General features: G+C 44.8%; 3 protein-coding genes across 3 annotated transcripts in view; 1 reads left to right on the forward strand and 2 right to left on the reverse strand.

The window, feature by feature from the left end:
- Nucleotides 1-649: 649 nt before the first annotated feature.
- On the reverse strand, nucleotides 650-3237 carry LOC144487681 (uncharacterized). The gene is made up of 2 exons (XM_078205763.1): nucleotides 3153-3237; nucleotides 650-1635 (listed from the first exon to the last, which is right to left on the reverse strand). The coding sequence occupies exon 2, from the start codon at nucleotides 1294-1296 to the stop codon at nucleotides 790-792; it is 507 nt and encodes a 168-aa protein (XP_078061889.1). The 5' UTR covers nucleotides 1297-1635; nucleotides 3153-3237; the 3' UTR covers nucleotides 650-789.
- A 2140-nt stretch (nucleotides 3238-5377) lies between these two features.
- LOC144487683 (uncharacterized) overlaps nucleotides 5378-24333 on the forward strand; it is a 58329-nt gene continuing 39373 nt past the window's right edge. Inside the window, 3 exon segments of the mRNA XM_078205765.1 lie at nucleotides 5378-6038; nucleotides 18567-18685; nucleotides 18834-19407. Of these exon segments, the coding sequence (XP_078061891.1) occupies nucleotides 5536-6038; nucleotides 18567-18685; nucleotides 18834-19407 (1196 nt within the window). The 5' untranslated portion in view covers nucleotides 5378-5535.
- LOC144487686 (uncharacterized) lies at nucleotides 11940-17236 on the reverse strand. Its single transcript, XM_078205769.1, has 2 exons — nucleotides 17156-17236; nucleotides 11940-15057 (listed from the first exon to the last, which is right to left on the reverse strand). Exon 2 carries the CDS (start codon nucleotides 14704-14706, stop codon nucleotides 14116-14118), a length of 591 nt encoding a protein of 196 aa, XP_078061895.1. The 5' UTR covers nucleotides 14707-15057; nucleotides 17156-17236; the 3' UTR covers nucleotides 11940-14115.

Here is a 24333-nt window from a genome sequence, read left to right on the forward strand (position 1 = left end):
GTTTTTTGCCTTCCACCACTGAGCTTCTGAAGTCCTGTGAAAAAAATGTCCAAAGTTAAAGATTGATCAAAGACAAATATTTTTCTTAGTTTAGGTTTACGATGTGTAAATCCTCCCCCTCTAAGTCCATTTGAAAGGAGTTTCCAAAATCCATCACAGCGAGTCCAGGATAGAAACATTCCCTCACAGGGACAGTGATGATAGTTAACTGAAAAACGTAAGAACTAGGAACAGGAGTCGGCAATTCAGCCCCTCAAGCCTGCTCCACCATTCAATCTGATCATGGCTGATCTCACCTCTGTCTCAATTCCACTTGGGAAGGTCCACCTGATGTTCCAGATAGATTGGAAGAAACAGATTTTATAATAACTAATTGGAAATGAGGGAAGGAAGCACAATAACTGTTACCAGGGAGATCAGTGTAAGCTGTACAAATAGAAAAGGTCAGATAACTGGATGGAGAATAAACGCTGTGTTTGATTTTATTCAACAGGGACAAAATGTGGATGGTCACCGTGTTCCTGGACTGTGTCCAGCCTGAAGTTCCGTTCCTGCCGTACGATCCTCCCCCAGATTGTCCTTTTTGAGCCCCAGACAGGTGATGTTAAACACTTGGGTGGGAAAGATAAAAATCTAAAACAATAGGTTCAAAACAAAGCTGGTTTATTGGACATATAACCAGAATATAAAACTTCAGTTAAATTATTTTCAGCAGAAGGAAACACTAACTGTCAGAATGAACATGGTTCAGTTCTGGATGTGATTAACAGCAGAATCTAATCCCTGCAGTCATTTGTGAAGCCGCTGGTGTCTCACCAGATGGGGTGACTGAGTGAATCCCTTCCCACACATGGAGCAGTTAAACAACTTCTCCCCAGTGTGAACTCGCTGGTGTCTCACCAGGTGGGATGAATGGATGAATGCTTTCCCACACTCAGAGCAGGTGAACGGCTTTTCCCCAGTGTGAACTCGCTGGTGTGCCAGCAGGTGGGCTGACTGACTGAATCTCTTCCCACAGTCAGAGCAGGTGAATGGCCTCTCTCCAGTGTGAACTCGCTGGTGTATCCTGAGATCGGATGATTGAATGAATGCCTTCTCACACGTGGAGCAGGTGAATGGTCTTTCCTCATTGTGAGTGGTTTGGTGTCTCAGAAGGTCGGATGACCGAGTGAATCCCTTCCCGCACATGGAGCAGAGGAACGGTCTCTCCCCAGTGTGAGTGTGTCGATGATATTCCAGCCGAGATTGGTATTTGAATCCCTTCCCACAGTCCCCACATTTCCATGGTTTCTCCATGGTGCCAGTGTCATTGTCTCTCTCCAGGTTGGATGATCAGTTGAAGCCTCAACCACACATAAACCACGTGTACAGTTTCTCCTCGCTGCGAATGGTGTGATGTTTTTTTCAGGCTGTGTAACTGGTTTAAGCTCTTTCCACAGTCAGCTCACTGGAACACTCTCACTCGGGTGTGTGTGTGTCTCAGTGTTTTTCCAGTCACACTGATGTTTGAACAGAAAAGCATTTTTCCTTCCACATTGAACAGCCGATGATATTCAGGTCCTGATGAATTGTGTCACTCTGAAGATCTTAAAAATTATTTTTTTTCCTATCTGTAAATCCTCCTCTTCGAACATCCTGTGGAAACAGTTTACATAGAATTACACAGAATATACATAACAGAAACTGGCCATTTGGCCCAGTCAGTCTCTGCTGCTGTTGGTACTCCACAAGCATCTCCTTCCATTCCACCTCCCTCAGCTCAGTCTTTCACTTTCTCATTCTATTCTTTTCCCTCTTATCCACTCATTTTGTTTCATTTTGAAAGGTTTTTTGCCACAACTATTTCCTGTAGTAGCGAGTTTCACATTGTAGCTGCTCTGACCAACACATTTCTCCTTATTTCCCCTATTGGATTTGTCAGTGACTAACTTACATTTCTGGCCCCTCATTTTGGATGATTCTACTTATTTATTTATTAGTGTCACAAGTAGGCTTACATTAACACTGCAATTAAGTTACTGTGAAAATCCCTGCGTCGCCACACTTCAACGACGGTTCGGATACACTGAGGGAGAAGTTAGCATGGCCAATGCACCTAACCAGCACGTCTTTTGGACTGTGGGAGGAAACCCACGGAGAATGTGCAGACTCCGAACAGGCAGTGCCCCAAGCTGGGAATTGAACCCAGGTCTCCGACGCTGTCAGGCAGCAGTGCTAACCACTGTGCCACCCATTCTCCCACACAAGGAAACATTCTATCCCCATCTACAGTGTTCCCACATGGCAGACTGGGCAGAAACATCAAATCTCAAGAGATCCACGAGCAAGTTACATTTTGGATACAAAATTGCCTCAATAGCAGGAAATGCTAAAATGGGTATTTTTTGTGATGGAAGATGGTGACACAGTGGTAATATCACAGGACTAGTAATCCAAAGGCCCAGGCTAATATTCTGGGGACCCAGAAACCATCCGAAACCTCCATGGGCTGCTGTGGTTAGGGAAGACAGATTGTCATCACCTTCTCAAAAGTATTCAGCAATGATAATAAATGCCAGTGACACCTGCATTCTGTAATAAATGAAAATGAAAAGAGCTGCAGCCTGTTTCCAGTAATTCAGTTTTATTAGTGTGCTAACATGACTAAAATATATTATCTAAGTCATACACGAGGTCATACAATTACTCACTGATAGGATTCACTTGGTCAGTTCCTATGTGATTGCAGGGGTTGGTTTCTGCAGTTCTTGCCACTGCTTTGTGAACTCTTGATTCTCCACCAATTCGCACTTTCCTTCTTTCTATGGAGGATCTGTGCACTTGGATTTACATATTATTTGGTTCCTAACTTCATTTATTTGCCTCGCCGCCCTAATCCCCACATCATAGCAGAAAAACTAATTTGGACAGTAGATGGTGGGTACTTTACCCAGAGTTCTCCGCGGCGGTGGATGTCCCCTATCCAGGGCAGTGCGCAAACGCAATAGCGCTCTGTATTCGGAGCATGCGCAGCAATGGCCACGGAGTGTTCGTTGTTCGTCGTATCTCCAAACGGGTAAGAATATGGTGACCTAGAGAGAGTGATAGTGCCAGCCGTGGAACGGGGAATGTTTCGAAACACGTGGTGAAAGCCTCAAACCCCAAATACTGACCTGAAGGTCCCGTGTCTGCGGCTCCGTGTCTGTTTCCCGGGACAAAGCCGTAGTTAACGGCCGCCATCTTGTTCCAACGGGGAATGGCGCGCATGCGTGCCCCCTTGGTGACGCAATAGAGGGCGGGGCTTCAGTGTCTGTTTCCAATGAGGTCCGAGTTCCCGCAGAGTCACAGGAACCAATAGAAAGTTTCAACGTTTATTTATTAGTGTCGCAAGTAGGCTTACATTAACACTGCAATGAAGTTACTGTGAAAATCCCCTAGTCACCACACTCCGGCGCTTGTTCGGGTACATTGAGGGAGAATTTAGCATGGCCAATACACCTAACCAGCACGTCTTTCGGACTGTGGGAGGAAACCGGAGCACCCGGAGGAAACCCACGCAGACACGGGGAGAACGTGCAAACTCCACACAGACAGTGACCCAAGCTGGGAAAACACCCGGGGTCCCTGGCGCTGTGAGGCAACGTTGCTAACCACTGTGCTGCCCAGAGGAGTTTGTGGATCATTAACGTTTAAAGTTTATTTATTAGTGCCGCAAGTAGGGTAAATTAACATGGCAATGAAGTTACTGTCACACACTGGCGCCTGTTCAGGTCCACTGAGGGAAATCTAGGTGGCCCTTTTGGCAAGTGGTGTGCCACAGGAATCACTGCTGGGAACTGAACTGTTTACAATATATAGAAATGACTTTGATGAAGGGATTGCAGCGATGATTGCCAAATTTGATGATCACACAAGATAAACCATAGAAGCATTGAATCCGTACAGTGGAGAAGGAGGCCATTTGGCCCATAAGGTCTGCCCTGACTCTCCAAAAGAGCACCTTACCCAGGCCCACCACCAGCCCTATCCCTATAATGCCACACATTTCATCATGGTTAGTCTACCTAACCTACATATCTTTGGACACTAAGCATGGCCAATCTACTATAAGCAGGAAAATAAGTCGTAAATATGACATAAGGAGACTACAAAAATATACACATAGGATAAGTGAGTGGGCAAAAAACTGGTAAATGGAGTAGAATTGGGCGACTGTAAAATGTCCACTTTGGCAGAAAGAATAAAAGATAAACTTATCTAAATGGTGAGAGATTGCAGAGTTCTGAGGTGCAGAGAGACCTTTGTGTCGCAGTGCATGAATCACAGAAGGCCCTTATACAGGCAGGGCAAGTAATTAGGAAAGCTAATAGCATGTTACCATTTATTGTGAGGGAGTTGATTGCAAAAGTAACCAGGTTGTGCTTCAGTTGTGCAGGGCATTGGTGAGACCACATTTAGAATATTGTGTACAGTATTGGTTACCTTATTAAAGGAAGGATGTCAATATGTTGGAAGCAGTTCAGAGAAGGTTTAACAGACTAATAGCAGCAATGGGTGTATTGTCTTGAAAGGAAAGTTTGAACAGACTTGGCTTGTATCCACTGGAGTTAAGAATACCAAGAGAAGACTTGACTAAACCATTATAAGATCCTGAGGTGTCTTGACAAGGTGATTTTAAAGAGGCTGTTTCCTCCTGTGAGAGAACTTAGAACGAGGGGTCACTGTTTAAAAATAAGGAGTCGCCCGTTTAAACCAGAGGTCAGGAGAAATTCTTTCACTCAGAGGGTTGCGAGTCTGAAACTGTCTTTCTGAAAAAGTAGTGGAAGCAGAACCTTTGAATATTTTTAAGGCAGAGGTGGATAGATTCTTGGTAAGCAAGGGGGTGATAGATTATCAGAGGTAAGCATGATGCAGATTTGAGGTTACCATCAAATCAGCCACAGTCTTAATAAATGGTGGAGGGGCTGAATGGCCCACTTCAGCTCTTTATTCATTTGTTCGTAAAAAACATTCTGGTTTAGTTAAGAACATTCCCTTTCCTTTTGTGAGGACTTTGTTGCTGATTTTAGCTTATTTTAGTTTGATTGGATCACATATTTGGAAGAACAGAGGGTGGGAATGTTGCACAGAAACTAGATATTTCTGTTCTGAATTTCTATCCTGGACTGAGTGATACTGACACCATCAATTCTTTTTACAGGGGGTTAGTAGGAGATGATCTGAAGACAGAAAAACATTTCTTTGCGATCAGTCAGAGTCACTGAATTAATCAAGAGCTAAATATCATCGACCTTTCACTGTGCAAGGAGAAATGTTTCTCTGTTCTGCCTGTGGGGAAAGAGTTCAAGCATCGGTTTGACTGGAAAAGCACCGAGACACACACACACCCGAATGAGAGTGTTCCAGTGAACTGACTGTGGAAAGAGCTTTAACCAGTTACACAGCCTGAAAACAAATCACACCATTTCCAGCGGGGAGAAACCATACACGTATTCCATGTTTGGACGAGGCTTCAACTGATCATCCAATCTGGAGAGGCACAAGGATACCGGCACCATGGATAAACCATGGAAATGTGGGGACTGTGGGAAGGGATTCAGTTACCCATCCCAGCTGGAAACCCATCGACGCGCTCACACTGGAGAGAGACCGTTCATCTGCTCCACATGTGGGAAGGGATTCACAAAGTCATCCAGCCTCGGGTCACACCAGAGAGTTCACAGTGACAAGAGACCTCATAAATGCTTTTACTGTGGGGATTGCTTTAAAACCTCTCCAGATCTAATGAAACACCAGCTTGTTCACACTGACAAGCGACCATTCAGCTGTCCTCACTGTGAAAAGAGATTCAGACAATCATCTCATCTTATTCAACACCAACGAGTTCACACTGGGGAAAGAATGTTCAGGTGCTCTGTGTGTGGGAAGCAGTTCACACAATCATCCAATCTCCAGACACACCAACACACTCATAGTGGGGAGAGGCCGTTCACCTGCTCAGAGTGTGGGAAGGGATTCAATCGGCCATCCAACCTGCTGAGACACCAGCGAGTTCATGTGTAACTGCAGGGGTTGAATGCTGTTGTTAATCCTTTTTTTATTTCTCCTGTAACTGGACGGGAGTTTGATGCTCTTCACAGGGTAGGTGGTGTGCCAGAACTGCAGCATGTGAGAGTTTGTGCAAACCTGGACAATCATATCTGTGGCGAGTGTCTGCAGCTGGCGGAATCTGTGCTCAGGGTTATTGAGCTGGAGTCTGAGCTGCTGTCATTGTGGGGCATCAGAGAGGGAGAAAGTCACCTGCACACTTTCCTCCCCAAGGTTCAGGAGCTATTTACAGTTAATCAATGGTCAGGATATATCAGAATATGTAAAATAAATCAGTTTTAGTGTCCGTGTCTCACAGGAGCCAGTTACAATGACACAGTTTGAGGGAGATTCAGTTACCATTAATTAGAGTTTTTCGAGCACAGCTCATTCATATTCCTTACGGCTGTACCATCAAGTCCAGGATAAAGCTCCTAACTTCTTCATCCGCATCCCTAATTACGGAAGTGTTTTTAGAGCAGAGGGTGTGGGGACTTAATTTTCTGCACCATTCGACAGTTCGAAAAGTGAGGAACCATCCATGAGCTGCTGTCTGACAGCACGGTAAATTACTGCGGGCTGAGAGACACAGAGACAGGAATCAGAGGGAACCATGTACAAAAATGGAACAAGCTGAATGGAGAAATGTGCTGTGCAGGGAGATATGCAGAGTTCCAGTATTTTACTGAAAATAGTGTCCAGACAATGTGTTCTCAAGACTGCTCCCATTGACTCCAGTTGGAGAAGTCAGATTCCATTCAATGCCCATGTATTTTCCTGCTCTATTTGATATGTCAGGAACAGGATGACAAGACAAAATCTTCTCCTTGTATGTCCTCAGTAGAAGGTTCAGCCTGATTCATCAGAGTGAGCAAAATAAACTGAACTCTTCATTTATATTCAACACCTGTATTCTTTCCGTATGCTGACTTATTTCAAATTAATTGAATATCAAACTATGTCTCGTCAATGAGATCACTGCCATTATTTCCTTGGCATCACTAGGTTACATCAGTGATATTGTGATTCTAATCAACCTTGGTACAGTGGTGAGCGCTACTGCCACACAGCGCCAGGGACTTGGGTTTGATACCCAGCTTGGGTTACTGTTTGTGCGCAGTCTGCACGTTCTCCCAGTGTCTGCATGGGTTTCCTCCGAGTGCTCTGGTTTCCTCCCACAGTCCGATAGACATGCTGGTTAGGGTGCATTGGCTATGTTAAATTCTCCCTCAGTGCACCCGAACAGGTGCCGGACTGTGAGTACTGGGGGATTTTCACAGTAACTTCATTGCAGTGTTAATCTAAGCCGACTTGTGACTAATATAAACTTTACTTTAACTAATACATGCAAATTGTCCACCCTTCAGTTCTCATACTTGGAGGAAGCCGCAATGTTATATTTTTCTGTCCGTTGTAACTTGGCTGGAAGGATCAGCCCTTCAAGGCAGAATGTAAAATACTGCAGAAATGTGAAATAAAAACAGAAAATGATGGATAACATCAGCAGGTCTGGCAGTATCTGTGGAGAAACCCAGTAACATTGGATTGGTTTTGGTTGCAGAATGAGAAGGATAATCTGATCCTTTAGCTTTAGAGTCCCTCTAAGGTGATCGGGTGGGAGGGGGGTGAATCTCTGCCAAGGGGAGTGGATGTGCACGGGGGGGCGTTCAGGAATTGGCCAATTGGAGGGGGCATCATGGTGATTGAATAAGCAGTGACCCTTAATTGAGTTACAATTAATGAATCAGTCGTTATAGTAAAAGACTGAGTTTTTATTTGCTGTTAAAATGTAAAAGCTTAATTGCTGTGTATGTAACGAATGTGCAATGAAGATAAATTTTTAAAGTTTATTTATTTATTTGTGTCACAAGTAGGCTCACATTAACACTGCAATGAGGTTACTGTGAAAATCCCCTAGTCACCACACTCCGGTGCCTGTTCGGGTTACACTGAGGGAGAATGTAGCATGGCCCAATGCACCCTAACCAGCACATCTTTCAGACTGGGGAAGGAAACAGGAGCAACTGGAGGAAACCCACGCAGACACGGGGAGAACGTGCAGACACCACATGGACAGTGACCCAAGCCGAGAATCAAAACCAGATCCCTGGCTCTGTGAGGCAGCAATGCCAACCACTGTGCCACCGTGCCGCAGCTGGCGTAGTGTACCGGCGAGAGAGATCTTCAAGCTCTGATTAGCCTCAACATTTGAAACTGTGTGAATAAGGGGATTGTACACAATCAGATAAAGGGATAACATGAACCAGTTCTCTTGTATTCCTGTCTGAGACAGTGATAGAAAGTGGTGTCAGTAATTGAGGATCCAATTCAATTAATCTGGTGACCAAATTGATCAATTGTCATGTTACAACAGGCCCAACTCTGATGTGTGGTAACGGTCACTTTGGGGATAAAAGTAGAGGTTCTGAAGGTTTTTCATGTGAACCAAATTCTGAAGACTCCCAAGGCTGAATTCCAAGGAAATTCCTGTCAAAGAAGGAGCCAGACTCCCAAAGTTGATTTCCACAAGAATTCCTGACAAAGAAGGAGCCAGAGAGGGTTACTCTTCTACAGACTGATCACCCGCATGAAGTTGTGAAAGTCAATGTCTTAAAGTTTATTTATTAGTCACAAGTAGGCTTACATTCACGCTGCAATGAAGTTACTGTGAAATTCCCCTAGTTGCCACAATCTGGCGCCTGTTCAGGTACACTGAATGAGAATTTAGCATAGCCAATCCACCTAACCTGCACATCATTGGCTGTGGGAGGAAACCGGAGGAAACCCATGCAGACATGGGGAGAATGTGCAGACTCCGCACAGACAGGGACCCAAGCCGGGACGCTGTAAGGCAGCAGTAACCATTGTGCCACTGTGTTCAGTAAACCTTTTTCATTCAATAAACTTCTTTTTAAATTTGCGATCCAGAGAATTCTGCCTTTACCACAAAGAAGTCAGGGAACAGATAAAGAGAAAACATTTGTGTCCAGAACATTGTGAACATCCTTTTGCTCTGGTTGTCTTTGATCCTCAAGTAATTTTCTGTTTGTTTTAATCATGTTCTGTTTCATTAATAAACTTTTATCAGTAAAAATACTTGATTTTTCTGGACTTTTCCTGATGAGATTGATACACTTTAGGGAAAGTGGGTGAGAGGGGTTGGCAGGCTCTTTAACAGAAAGTGAGTCCCTCGAAGGTAATTGGCAAAGGGGTCAGAGGGGGAGATGAGATTTTATTTTTTGACACAACAAATTGTTCTGATCTGCTTGAAAGATTCAATAGTATATTTCCAAAGGGTAAAGACTTGAAAGGGAAGAATTTGCAGGGCTGTGGGGAAAGAACAGAGCAGTTGGATAAATCAGAGAGTTCTTTAAAAGAGATAGCAGGGACATGATGGGCTGAATGGTCTCCTCCTGCAGCCTGTCAATCTCAGCCTCCTGCTTTTGTGCAGGTTAAAAGGGACAGATTTCAGTGCAGCCTCTTCCCTGTATCTGTATTTAAAGAGACAGGTTTCTCTTTAGCTCTGAGTGACTGATATAACAATTGGTTGGAGGCCCATTTCCCACTCAGTCCTCCAGCACCTTCCTGTCTCTCTATTAGTGCGACGTCCATGGCAGTTTCCCAACTGGGGCGCAGGCCCCATTATTCTCAGCTAAATTCAGCTCTCAGCTCCGTCGCCTGGCTGTCATTGACACGAGCAATAGAGAGACAGAAAGGTGTCCCAGACTCAAATGGGAAGTCGAAACGTGGGGCTTTAAATGAACTGTTAGGATCTCTGACGATCAACAATTTTAAAAAATGAATTCTAAACCCAGTAAACAAATTAAAGATTCACACGACAAAACTTCAAGTTTTCTGATGTTTCCTCCAACAAACTGGAAGCAACAATGATTAAACACTTTTTCATAGGGAACATAGCCCTTAAACTGTAAAATTAAACTTTGCCCTTTTACTCTTAACACCATTAAATATCCACTCAATGGATATATTTTACCCTGCCTTGGAATGTTGACATACTTTCTCCAAAAACCAGTCCAAAGTGATTCTTCACTCCCCAAGGGTTTATTTCCATTGTTTTCCTTTTCCAGTCTGGCAACCTTTAATCCCAGAACTATCCTTCACAGTGATGGTTCTCCTGGACATTTTCCCACTAACACAAGCAAGGCGAATCTTCCAGCCTTGTTTCACAATCCTCAGGAATTTGTGACCAACATTCGACATCAGAGCAGAAGTCGGCCATTTGGCCCTTTGAGTCTGCTCCATCATTTATTTAGATCATGGATGATCTTTTTGTGTTGCGTTCTCGTGCTATACCTGATACTTTTGATGCCCTTATCCAACAAGAATTAGTATAAAGGCAAAATTCTGCTGTTGTTGGAAACTGAAACAAAAACAGAAAATGCTGGACAATCTCAGCAAGTCTGACAGCATCTGTAAAGAGAGAATAGAGACAACATTTTGAGTCAGGATTACTCTTTATCAGAGGTGAAGACAAGAAAAATCGGATAAAATTTATCCTGTGAGGGTCAAGAATTGGGAAGCAATCTATTAAACCTCCTCTGAGCCACTTTCAATGCATTTGTATCATTTCTTAAATAGGAGACAAAGCTGCAGCCAGTGTTCAAGATGCAGTCTCAGCAACGCCCTGTATAACTGAAGTACATGATGTGGAGATGCCGGCGTTGGACTGGGGTAAGCACAGTAAGAAGTCTCACAACACCAGGTTAAAGTCCAACAGGTTTATTTGGTAGCAAATACCATAAGCTTTCGGAGCAATGCTCCTTCGTCAGATGGAGTGGTCTCTGTTCTGAGACCACTCCATCTGACGAAGGAGCATTGCTCCGAAAGCTTATGGTATTTGCTACCAAATAAACCTGTTGGACTGTAACTGAAGTACAACATCTTTACTTCTCTGTTCAATTTCTCTCGTAATAGAACAAAGAAAATTACAGCAGTAACAGGCCCTTCAGCCCTCCAAGCCTGCACCGACCATGGTGCCTGACTTATCTGAAAACCCCTACCCTTCCGGGGCCCACATCCCTCTATTCCCATCCCATTCATGTACTTGTCAAGACGCCCCTTAAAAGTCTCGACCGTATCCACTTCCACTACCTCCCCCGCCAACGAGTTCCAGGCACCCACTACTCTCTGTGTAAAAAATCTGCCTCGTACATCTCCTTTAAACCTCGCACCTTAAACCTATGCCCCCTAGTAATTGACTCTTCCACCCTGGAAAAAAGCTTCTGACTATCCACTCTGTCCATGCCTCTCATAATCTTGTAGACTTCTATCAGGTCGCCCCTCAACCTCTGTCGCTCCAGTGAGAACAAACCAAGTTTCTCCAACCTCTCCTCATAGTTAATGCGCTCCATACCAGGCAACATCCTGGTAAATCTTTTCTGTACCCTCTCCAAAGCCTCCACATCCTTCTGGTAGTGTGGCGACCAGAATTGAACACTATATTCCAAGTGCGGTCTAACTAAGCTTCTACAAAGCTGCAATATGACTTGCCAATTTTTAAACTCAATACCCCGGCCAATGAAGGCAAGCATGCCGTATGCCTTCTAGACTACCTTCTCCATCTGCATTGCCACTTTCAGTGACCTGTGTACCTGTACACCCAGATCCCTTTGCCTATCAATACTCTTAAGGGTTCTGCCATTTACTGTATATTTCCTATCTGTATTAGACCTTCCAAAATGTATTACCTCACATTTGTCCGGAATAATAAAGGATAACATTCCATTTGTCAGAACTTTGATTTATTTGAACTAAGATTTATGGGGGTTCTCTTGTTTACAATAACCTCCCTAATCGTAAATCACACCAGGTTCCAGTGTCTTAACCATATGGCAAGAAAGAACACTTTAAATGGTGAATTCAGAAAGTTTATTAATCATTAAAAATTTAACAGGTCAGAAAGATAAAAAAAACAGAGTGTTGATTCACAGTTCATAGAGAAAGTTTAACATTAACAATTGAACAGACTTCTCTCCATCCCTCTCAGACCAGGACATGAAGTGACCGCTCCAAAAACATGGATAACTTGTAAAACCAACAGCTCTCAACACCTCTCTGTAAACATCTCTCCCTCCACCTCTCTCTACCAAATTGCATTCTCAAGACCACTTTTTTATACTTTAAAAATGTCAAAAGACCATCTGAGCCAATTCCCATAAATCTTCAATTATGAACTAAAATAGACACGAGTTTCCGGGCGATTTAAAAACAAATGAACTGTCTGCTGAAAGGGTTAACTTTTCTACAGAACCTAAAGGGGTGGTGAGTAAGCAGCAAAAACTTGGCACACAATTACATCACTTTACACAAGTTTAAAACAAAACAAATGATCTTAAACTTCATCTATTAATTATTTTTGTTATATTCCTCAACCTATTTAATTTGATCAGTTTTTGTTAGGGATGGGTAACTTCTGTTCTTTATAAACTGGTTCACTCATTTTGTTAATTCTACATGGGCTCGGAGAATCAGAACCCAGACTCTATCATCCATATCCTTTTTCTCCTCTCCCACCACTCCCTCTGTTTTGCGGGAGAGTTGTGGGGATTCCAATCAGACCAAATCAAATTATCATAAAAGTAAAATACTGCGGATGCTGCAATCTGAAACAAAAACAGAAAATGCTGGAAAATCTCAGCTGCTGAACACCAGCCGGTCCTGCAATAATCTCATAGAATCTCTACAGTGCAGAAGGAGGCCATTCAGCCCATCAAGTCTGCACCAACCACAATCCCACCGACCCTATCCCCATAACCCCATTCATTTACCCTAGCTAGTCCTCCTGACACTAAGGGGCAATTTAGCATGGCCAATCCATCTAACCCACATTTCTTTGGACTTTGGGAAGAAACCGGAGCACCCGGAGGAAACCTACACAGACACGGGGAGAATGTGCAAACTCCACACAGACAGTGACCCAAGCTGGGAATCAAACCCGGGTTCCTGGCGCTGTGAGGCAGCAGTGCTAACCACTGTGCCACCGTGCCGCCCCAGTTTAATTCTAACTCATTCTGAGTAAATATTCTCACCAGGTCCTCTGTTGGGGCTCTGCTAAGTAGCTTTAATGGTCCGTGATTGCAGAAACTGAGCAGTCACAGGAATGTGGTCAAGATAGTCCAGTCCCATAATGCCTCACATTCAATCTGCTGTCCTTCAATTATAACAGAATATGTGGCTGTATGTAGCTGCCTCGGTCATGGTCAACCCCAACACTGCCTTCCTGAACTGCTACAATGCCTGAGGTGTAAGTACACCCACAGTGCTGTTAGGGAGGGATTTCCAGCTACACATTCCAGACTTTCACTAACTGTTGGTGGATATCAGATTGATATATTCCATTCAACCACACCCAAGGTGAGTAATTCCAAATCCTTTATTGTCCAGGACAATATATTTACAATATCTTTAAAACAGAAATTAAACATTCCCATTTGATTTCAGGTATTAACATATTCTGTTAGTTTGTTCTTTATTGTCAATGTCAGGCTGGGGTTGTTCCTCTTGGAGCAAAGGAGGTTGAGGGGAGATTTGATAGAGGTGGACAAGATTCTGACAGGTTTAGATAAGATGGACAAAGAAAAGCTGTTCTCATTAGCTGACGGGACAAGGACGAGGGGGACACAGATTTATAGTTTTGGGTCAGAGAGGAAGGGGGGATGTGAGGAAGAATATTTTGATGCAGCGAATGGTAATGACCTGGAACTCGCTGCCGACGAGGATGGAGGAAGTGGAGACAATAAACAATTACAAAGGAAATTGGATAGGCATTTGAGGGGGTTTCAAACAGAAATAATGACTCTTAACTTCCTCACACCCGGTCACTCTGTGATCCTTGTGAAATTTGAAACCATGTATTTGCAACAAGACTCAAAGAGCATCAGCCCACTGGAGGCAAAGTTGTGAGACCGGCCAGTCCAGCAGAAAGAAACCCTCCGACCCTCCCCATTGACCAACTGTGAGAATGAACAAAATGCAGTCCTGGATGTAATTGAGAGCAGAAACAATTACAGCAGAATCCAGCCCCTGGAATCACTTGTGAACTCGCTGATGTCTCAGCAGCTGGGATAAAAGACTGAATCTCTTCTCACACACAGAGCAGGTGAACGGCCTCTCCCCAATGTGAATTCGCTGGTGTGTCAGCAGGCTGGATGAATCACAGAATCCCTTCCCACACTGAGAGCAGGTGAATGGCCTCTCCCCAGTGTGATATCGCTGGTGTCTCTGCAGGTGGGATGACAGAGTAAATCCCTCCCCACATCGAGAGCAGGTGAACGGCCTCTCCCCAGTGTGAACTCGTTGGTGTTTCCGCAGGTCGGAAGACTGAGTGAATCTCTTCCCACACTGAGAGCAGCTGAACGGCCTCTCCCCAGTGTGAATGCGCTCATGGACCGGCAGATCGGAAGATCGAGTGAATCTCTCCCCACACTGAGAACACGTGAAGGGCCTCTCCCCAGTGTGAACTTGCTGGTGTCTCTGTAGGCTGGATGACTGAGTGAATCCCTTCCCACACTGAGAGCAGATGAACGGCCTCTCCCCAGTGTGGCTGTGCCGATGAGCTTCCAGCAGAGAGGGGGCTCTGTATCTCTTGCCACAGTCCCCACATTTCCATGGTTTCTCCATGGTGCAGGTGTCCTTGCCTCTCTCTTGGGTGGACAATCAGTTGAAGCCTCGTCCACACACAGAACACGGGTACAGTCTCTCCCCGCTGTGAATGGTGTGATATTTATTCAGGCTGTGTAACTGGTTAAAGCTCTTTAGTCAGTGCACTGGAACACCCTCACTCGAGTGTGGCAGTGTGTTGGTGCTTTTCCAGTCACACTGACACTTCAAATCTTTTCAAATCAACAGACCGGACAATCATTTCTCCGTCTAGATTCAAAGTCCGATGATATTCAGCTCCCAAGGATTATGACTCTGTCTGATCTAGACGTGACGTTTGAGTTTTCAGTCTGTGATTCCTCTTTTAATATCCTGTAAAATGAGTTTATAAAAGTCATCAGTGTCAGGACAGGATGGAAATTCAGAACAGACAATTCTAGTTTCTATGGAACATTCTTTCCTATTTCAGTCCCAAAAAGCTGTGAACTCCATCCCACACACTCTCCCTCCATTCTCACTCTGCTGTATCTAATATTCACCCTCCCAATTCTCCTGAAGGTGCTGATTGAGGCTGATTGACAGATCCATGCTCACTGCTTCCTGTCCTGGACACAGAGACCATAACAAATAGGAGCTGCAGTCGGCTATTTGGCTCATCGAGCCTTTTAAACTATTCAATGAGATAATTCGTTCATCTACCTCAGCATCATTCTCCCCACACTAAACCCATATCCCTTGATATCTTCAATATCTAGAAACCAATCAATCCCTCTCTTGAAAATAGTTGATGACTGAGGCTTCACTGTCGTCAGGGGTTGAGAATTCCAAATCTTTACCACATCCTTGAGTGAAGAAATCCCCCCACATCTTAGCTTTTGCTCCATCTTCTTGTCTGTTCCCCATAACCTTTGACACCCTTGTCAGTCAAGGATCTGTCTAACTGGAATATATTCAATGATCCTCAGCCTCCACTGGTCCCTGTGGAAGAGAAATCCAAAAGACTAACAACCCTCTGAGGGAAGAGATGTCTGGAAATATATAACGTAGCTACAGTTCCATATTACAAAATATTCAGATCCCAAGGAATATGACTCTGTCTAGACGTGACGGTTGAGATTTTTGCCTGTGATTCCTCGTTCAAAATCTTGTGAAATGAGTTTGTAAAAGTCATCACAGTCAGTAGAGGATAGAAATTCAGAGCAGACAATTCTAGTTTCTATGGAACATTCTTTCCTATTTCATTCCCAAAAAGTTGTAAATCTCCATCCATATCAATGGATTCTCACCTGGTGTTGTGAGATTACTTACTGTGCTTACCCCAGTCCAACGCTGGCATCTCCACACTCTGAGTGGAAACAGAGAGAAGTAGGAGAGGCCGGAGGTGAAGAGAGAGATTTTATTCATCAACAACTCAACAGGAACTTTGACAGAATTTCCAAACCCTGTGAACACCATCAGCTCCAAGTTTCTCTCCAACCCACACAGCATCCTGACTTGTCTGACATCCAGTACTGAAAGAACAGAAATTTATTTCATTTAAATACTGGGAAGACTGAACCCATTGTGTTCAGTCCCCACTATGAACTCCACTCCCTCACCAACAACTTTATCTCTCCTCCTGGCAACTGTCTGAGGCTGAACCAGGCTGTTCACAACCAGGGTGAAATAGTTCATCCCAAGATGAGCTTCCAGCCACATGTCCACATCATCATCAAGACCACCTTCATTCATAGAAGCATTAATAGTAATTAATTAATAATAATGAATAATAAAATAGTGTAGAAGGAGGCCATTCAGCCCATCAAGCCTGCACCGACAACAATCCCATCCAGGCCCTATCCACATATTTACCTGTAAATTCCCCCTGATACCAAGTGGCAATTTATAATGGCCAATCCGTCTAACCGGCACATCTTTGGACTGTGGGAGGAAACCGGAACACCCGGAGGAAACCCACACAGACACGGGGAGAATGTAGAAACTCTGCACAGACAGTGACCCGAGGCTGGAATTTAACCCGGGTCCCTGGCGCTGTTAGGCAGCTGCACTAACCACTGTGCCACCGGGCCACATGTCAGTGCCATCGTCCGACTCCAGCCCAGTCTCAGCTCATTTGGAACCCTCACCCATTCCATTGTGACGTCACACCCTCACCCATTCCATTGTGACATCACACTCCGACCCATTCCATTGTGACATCACACCCTCACACATTCCATTGTGATGTCACACTCTCACCCATTCCATTGTGACGTCAGGGCTTCACTCTCCGATCACAATCCCTGCCGGCCTCCCACATGCAGCCTCAATGGCGGCAGTCAGCCCGGGTCTAACACTACAAGCTGCCGCTCCATTTGGTACAAAGGGGGGGACCGGGAAGTTCATTTCCGGGGTTTGGGTTTGAACAACATGTTTGCAAAGCCTCTCCACCCACCCGCCACATTTATCATTCCCCGCGCGCCCCCTCTACCTCGTATTGATCTCGCTTCCGAGTTAAAACCATCCGTCTGTCCATCGCCATTACCCGCACTTCCTGCCCCTCATTCACTCCGCTTGGTTGGAGGACCAGCCGCTGCCACTCGGTCCTCCAGCCCCGCCCCCTCTTCCTATTGGTCCGGTGCTGCCGTCAATCAGTGCACGGGCATTGTGATGTGGAGCATGCGCAGTGTCATTGCTGTCCTTGGCGCTTGTTTGTCCCGGAGAAGCGGAGTCAGCGTTAGGCGGTGGCTGGGAGGATTTGGAAACACTTTGTGGATCCGCAAACCCTTCAGAATCATTGTCAGCTCCCTGGTTTGCAGCTGCGGGGCTTCTCCCTCCCGGGAACAGGCCCAGGTTAACGGCCCCATCCTGGCTCAGCCACTGGAGGATGGTTCACATCAGAGGATGGGGGAGGGGGACAATAAATAAGAGGTTACACTTTGGCCTCAAATCAATGAGGACTCTGATCTCTGGGAAGGAAGGAAACCCTGGGAGGTGGGCGGGGAGGATTCACAAACACCCGCTGGAGGCCCCAACACCCCCAATAAGACCCATTGGTTTTATTGTCAGTCTGCAGATAGCAGCTGGAGAACTGAACCCAGTAAGAGTTTTAACAACACCAGGTTAAAGTCCAACAGGTTTATTTGGTAGCAAACACCATTAGCTACCATTAGGTGTTTGCTACCAAATAAACCTGTTGGACTTTAACCTGGTGTTGTTAAAACTCTTACTGTGTTCACCCCAGTCCAACGCCGGCATCTCCACATCAGAACTGAACCCAGACAGAGGAGAGGGAGGGAGAAAACTGGGAGTGGAGAAAAGAAATGGTGAGATGGGTTTGGATTTCAGCCCAGGGAGGAGGAAGAGTTTGTGGGACAGGAATTTATTGATTTGGGGAACAAGAGAGGAAGAAATATTCCAGAGAATTAGAATTGCCTGTTCAAAATTTCTATCTTGGACTGACAGTGATTAATTTTGTAAACTCCTTTTACAGGTGAGGTGAAGAAACATCACATCAAAATCAGACAGAGTCTCGATTCACTTGGACTGAAATATCCTCAGACTTTGACCGTGGAAGGAGAAATGTTTGTCTTCTGTCTGGAGGAGATGATTTCAAACATCAGCGTGACTGAAAAAGCACCAAGATACACGCACACCCGAGTGAGAGTGTTTCAGTGAATTGACTGTGGAAAGAGCTTTATCCAGTTACGCAGCCTTAAAAAACATCACACCATTCACAGCAAGGAGAAACTGCACACGTGTTCTGTGTGTGGATGAGGCTTCAACTGATCGTTTAACCTGGAGAAACATAAGGACACCAGCACCATGGAGAAACCGTGGAAATGTGGGGACTGTGGGAAAGGATTCAGTTACCCTTCTCTGCTGGAAAACCATCGGCGCAGTCACACTGGTGAGAGACCGTTCACCTGTTCTGTCTGTGGGGAGGGATTCATTCAGTCATCTGGCCTTTGGTCTCACCAGAGAATTCACACTGAGGAAAAGCCATTCACCTGCACCTCCTGTGGGAAGAGGTTCAGGCATTCTTCAGCACTCACTGTGCACCAACGCACTCTCACCGGGGAGAGACCATTCATCTGCTCCGTATGTGGGAAGGGATTCACTCAGTCATTCCACCTGCTGTCACACAAGCGAGTTCATTCTGGGGAGAGGCCGTTCACCTGCTCCGACTGGGAAGGGATTCACTGGGTCATCCCACTTACTGTCACACCAGCGAGTTCACATTGAGGACAAACCATTCAGCTGCCCTGACTGTGGACAGAGTTTCAGACAAGCATCCTCCCTCATTGCACACCAGCGAATTCACACTGGGGAGAGACCGTTTACTTGCTTTGTGTGTGGCAAGGGATTCACAGTTTTACCCAGTCTGCTGAGACACCAGAAAATTCACACTGAAGAGAAGCCATTCAGCTGCACTGACTGTGGAAAGAATTTCAGGCAGTCATCCAACCTCACTGCTCACCGACGCACTCACACTGCAGAAAGACCATTCACATGCTCCGTGTGCGGGAAGGGATTCAATCGGCCATCCAACCTCTCTGCTCACCAGCGAGTTCACACAGGGGAGAGGCCATTCACTTGCTCCGTGTGTGGGAAGGGATTCGCAAAGTCTTTCAACCTGCTGGCTCACCAACGCACTCACACTAAGAGGCCATTCAACTGCTCTGTGTGTGGGAAGGGATTCACTCAGTCACAATGGCTCCTTAGACATCAACAAGTTCACAAGTGACTGCAGGGGTTGGATTCTGCTGTTTTTGCTGCTGTTCAGTATTGACAGTCTGACAATATTTTATTTCTGCTGATGTGAACAAACCCTATAACTAGTTGGAATTTAATATTCTGGAAATGTCACTGATTTTCGGGGCTGCAATGTCACTTTTTAAAAGCAACACCTGTGATCTTCCCTCTTAACTGAAGAACTCTCACAGGAACCTGTTGAGAATAAAATTAAGAACTTTTGCTTCAATTCTAATTTGATCTTTGGGGCAAAATCTACAACTCATTCTCTGAAAGATCCATCTGCAGGGCACAAAGTATTTATTTTCAATGCTTGTATTGAGATTTTCTGGAAAGCTGCTCTTTGATTTTTAAGGGCTATTTTTTGGTTTCCAGGGCATCGTTTTCCATTCTCAGTAACTCCTTTATTAGTGATGTAGTCACGTAGTAACATTACCTTTTGTGTTTCTGTTAGTTTACTTCTTTGAATAAGATAGCACAAATACTGAAGACTGTGTATATATTAAATCTTTTAAATTGGAATCTATGAATGATATTTTTTGTTAACTTATTTTAAAAATACTCCCATACTCTCTTTCCAAAATGAGAATTCTAACTATTTGACACAAGGTAACTGAATCAGATGTTTACTGGTTCAGACAGTGGAGCAGGAAAAATCTCTCCCGATTCTGATCTTCATTGTGTGTGGATTTACATTGATAACCCATCAATAACCTCACTACACCAGCTGAGATCCGCTCTGACCGGGGATTCTGTATGTTGTCTGTGAACGTTAAACTGCAAATCAAAGCAGTTTAGAATATGAACCTGGATGAATGGATCTCAATTTCTAATGTGACGACCCAAGTGATTGTAAGTACGTTCACAATATCTGTTTACTCAAATTCCTGAGCTGTAAACCCCACCTCCTGAGATATATAAAAATAATCAAGACTTGTTCAGCAGAATGGGGAAAGCTCTGCCGATGGTCGGATCATTCCTTTTGAGGCTCACACTGCTATGAAACTAGTTCTGTAGCAGGAAGACACAACTCCTCCACACATCACCGATAGGCTGCTGACTCAGGGAACTTCTTTTCTCAAAATAGGTGGCAAAGCTGTTCCTCCAGTTTGAGACTGTCTATGCAGATGTAGCAACATCAGGAGAGACAGAATCTGTGATTGGAGGAGATGGTCCTCACAGTTTCTGTCTCTCCCATGTACAGGATGATTTATTTTTTCCAGTAGTTCCTCCCAAGACAGAATTTCTGCGGGCCTTTTGGCAAGTCATGTTGCAGCTTTATAGAACCTCAGTTAGGCCGCACTTGGAATATAGTGTTCAATTCTGGTCGCCACACTACCAGAAAGATGTGGAGGCTTTGGAGAGGGTGGAGAGGGTACAGAAAAGATCTACCAGGATGTTGCCTGGCATGGAGGGCATGAGCTATGAGGAGAGGTTGGAGAAACTTGGTTTGTTCTCACTGGAACGACGCAGGTTGAGGGCGATCTGACAAAGTCTACAAGATTGTGAGGGGCTTGGGCAGATGGATAGAAGCTTATTCCCAGGGTGGAAGAGTCAATTACTCGGGGGGCATAGGTTTAAGGTGCGAGGGGCAAGGTTTAAAGGAGATGTACGAGGCAGAATTTTTACCCAGAGGGTGGTGGGTGCCTGGAACTCGCTGCCGGGGGAGGTAATGGAAGCAGATACAATAGTGAATTTTAAGGGGCGTCTTGACAAATACATGAATAGGATGTGAATGGAGGGATATGGTCCCCAGAAGGGTAGGGGGTTTTAGTTCAGTTAGGCAGCGTGGTTGGTGCAGGCTTGGAGGGCTAAAGGTTTTCCCGTGCTGTAATTTTCTTTGTTTTCTTTTGAGAGTGAATTCACCATCCACAGCCGTTCACTTTGAACCCTGGTTTGAAATATTCTCACTCTGGGTTTAAGGCTTCCTGGCGTAATACACAGATTTAGATCTTACCACCGAACAGCAATTCATATCCTCATCCCAGTCCCAGATTTAAATGTTGTTGTCCAAACTAGAAAACATATATAATTTGACTCTTTTTAAACCTGATTCACCACACCCTGCCACACTAACTACAACAGATTGTGTTTGGGACCAGTTGTTCTGTTAAAGTCTGTGTTGTTCTCAATGATGACAGTTTTAACCTCTCCATAACCTGTCCTAACCCTTCTGCCCTCCAGGGGGCTCTGTTTTTCTGATGGTGACATTCCCTGTTTACCCAGTCAGCCCTTGAATTGTTTGTGAATCCAGTCACATGTCGGTTAGACTGGATCAGGGCGGCAGATTTCCTTCCTTAAAGGGCATTACAGAACCAGATGTGTTTTTACAACAATTAATTCATGCTCATCAATATTTTTATTGAAACGTGGTGGGATTCAAACCCAGGTCCCAAAATCATCATAATAAATAGAGAAAATGCTGGATAAACTCAGCAGGTCGGTTCTTTTCAGAACTCCAGCATCTGCTGGATTTTGCTTTACCTCCAAATCATTCTCCTGGATTACTCCTGCTCTGACTCTAATTCCAGTTAGCTCAGACAACAAAAACAGGTTTCACAAAATCACAAACGTTTAAAAAAGGGGGTAGACAAAAGGCAGGTAACTATAGGCTGGTTAGCTTAACTTCTGTCGGAGGGAAAATGCTTGGATCTATCATCAGGGAAGAAATAGCGAGACATCTGGATATAAATTGTCCCATGGGTAAGACGCAGCATGGGTTCATGAAGGGCAGGTCATGTTTGACTAATTTGGTGGAATTCTTTGAGAACATTACATGTGCAGTGGACAATGGGGAACCTGTGGATGTGGTGTATCTGGATTTCCAGAAGGCATTTGACAAGGTGCCACACCAAAGACTGCTGCATAAGATAAAGGTGCACAGTGTTACGGGTAATGTATTAGCATGGATAGAGGATTGGTTCACTAACTGAAAGCAAAGAGTGGGGGTAAATGGGTGTTTTTCTGGTTGGCGATCAGTGACTAGTGGTGTGCCTCAGGGATCAGTGTTGGGACCTCAATTGTTTACGATTTACATAGATGATTTGGAGTTGGGGACCAAGTGTAGTGTGTCAAAATTCGCAGATGACACTAAGAGCAAAGTGTGCAGAGGACGCTGAAAGTCTGCAAAGGGATATAGATAATCTAAGTGAGTGGGCGAGGGTCTGGCAGATGGAGTACAATGTTGGTAAATGTGAGGTCATCCATTTTGGTAGGAATAACAGCAAAATTGACTATTATTTAAATGGGAAAAAATTGCAGCGTGCTACTGTGCAGAGGCCAAGCTGATTGGAGGAGGGAAAGCAATTCCTCCTCCAAGACTTGATCTCATTTGCATCTTAGCCAAAAGGCCGAGATACTGCTTTTAAAAATTGCTTCATATGAAACATATGAAGCTTCAATGTAACCTAATGACCTCAAACAAACCTCTGCAAGACGTGCCGGATCATTGACACGGATGCCATCATCTCACGTGAGAACACCATCTACCAGGTACACGGTACCTACTCTTGCAACTCGGTCAACATTGTCTACCTGATACGCTGCAGGAAAGGATGTCCCGAGGCATGGTACATTGGGGAAACCATACAGACGCTATGACAACGGATGAATGAACACCGCTCGACAATCACCAGGCAAGACTGTTCTCTTCCTGTGGGGGAGCACTTCAGCAGTCACGGGCATTCAGCCTTGGATCTTCAGGTAAGCGTTCTCCAAGGCGGCCTTCACGACACAGGACAGCGCAGACTGTGGCACCAAGTTCAAGACTCCTTCATGAATCATCCTCTTGGCCTCTTGCCTGTCAACTGTCCATGAGAATCTTATAGGTTTCAGAATGTTCACTGCTCATTCTTCCAGACCTAATGAGTATAGGTGCAACCTTTCCCCAAAAGACAACGAGTTGGATTCTGTGGGATCACTTCCCCAAAACTGGAGAATCCCCCCCTGAGGTCAGAGGACCCCCCGGCCTGCTACGATTCCTGTGGTGGGTGGGATGGGAGAATTCTCCCCTACACCTTCACAACCTTTCCTCAAAAGCCAACACCTTCATCTTAGGAATGGGCCTGGTGAACTTTCTCTGAACTCATTCCAATGAAAGCATGTCATTCCATAAGTAGGGAGACCAAAACCGTACACAGTATTCCAGCTGCTATGTCAGCAATGTCCTGTGTAGGTGCAGCAAGTTCCCTTTTTCAAACTCCACCCCCTTGCAGTAAAGTCCAACACTCCATTTGCCGCCTTCTTTACTTGCTGTACCTTCATCCTATTTTTTCACGATTCATGTACAAGGACACCCAGATTCCTCTCTACGGCAGTATTCTTCAGTTTCTGTATATTTAAACAATTTTTTGCTTCTCTATTCTTCCTGCCAAAGCGGAAAAGCTCCCACTTTCCCGCACTATACTCCATCTGCCATTTTTCTGTCCATTCAGGTAACTTATCTGTGTCCGTTACAGATTTTTTGTAATAACCTCACAGCTTGCTTTTCTACCTATCTTTGTATCATCAATTCTGGCTTCATCCAAGTCATTGATCAAGGTGGCTGTTTTTCTCTCTCTCAGTTGTGGGTGATATTTGTCTCTATTCTCCTGGAAACTGAATGAATCTTGTTCCAAACTGGGTTCAATATCAGACATTTCAGGGAGTCTGGAATCATTCGCCCCTGAACCTACACTGGTAAAACCCCAGGCAGTTCCTCAGTAAGGGTTTTTCTGGTTCCTCACCATATATTAGTCAGGATACTGAAACCCAGCTTTTTTACAGTCCACTCCTGGAGGTCCCACTCCCTGAGCCGACAAAATTCAGCAGTGTCAGTGCTGAAGTTTCACAGTGGGAGTGATTCCCAGAGTAACTGTCAATCAGATCACCATTGATGTCCAGGTTTGTGTAGTTTTAGTTATCCTGATGTCTAAC

This window comes from Mustelus asterias, unplaced genomic scaffold, assembly GCF_964213995.1.
Source record: "Mustelus asterias unplaced genomic scaffold, sMusAst1.hap1.1 HAP1_SCAFFOLD_974, whole genome shotgun sequence".
NCBI lineage: Eukaryota > Metazoa > Chordata > Chondrichthyes > Carcharhiniformes > Triakidae > Mustelus > Mustelus asterias.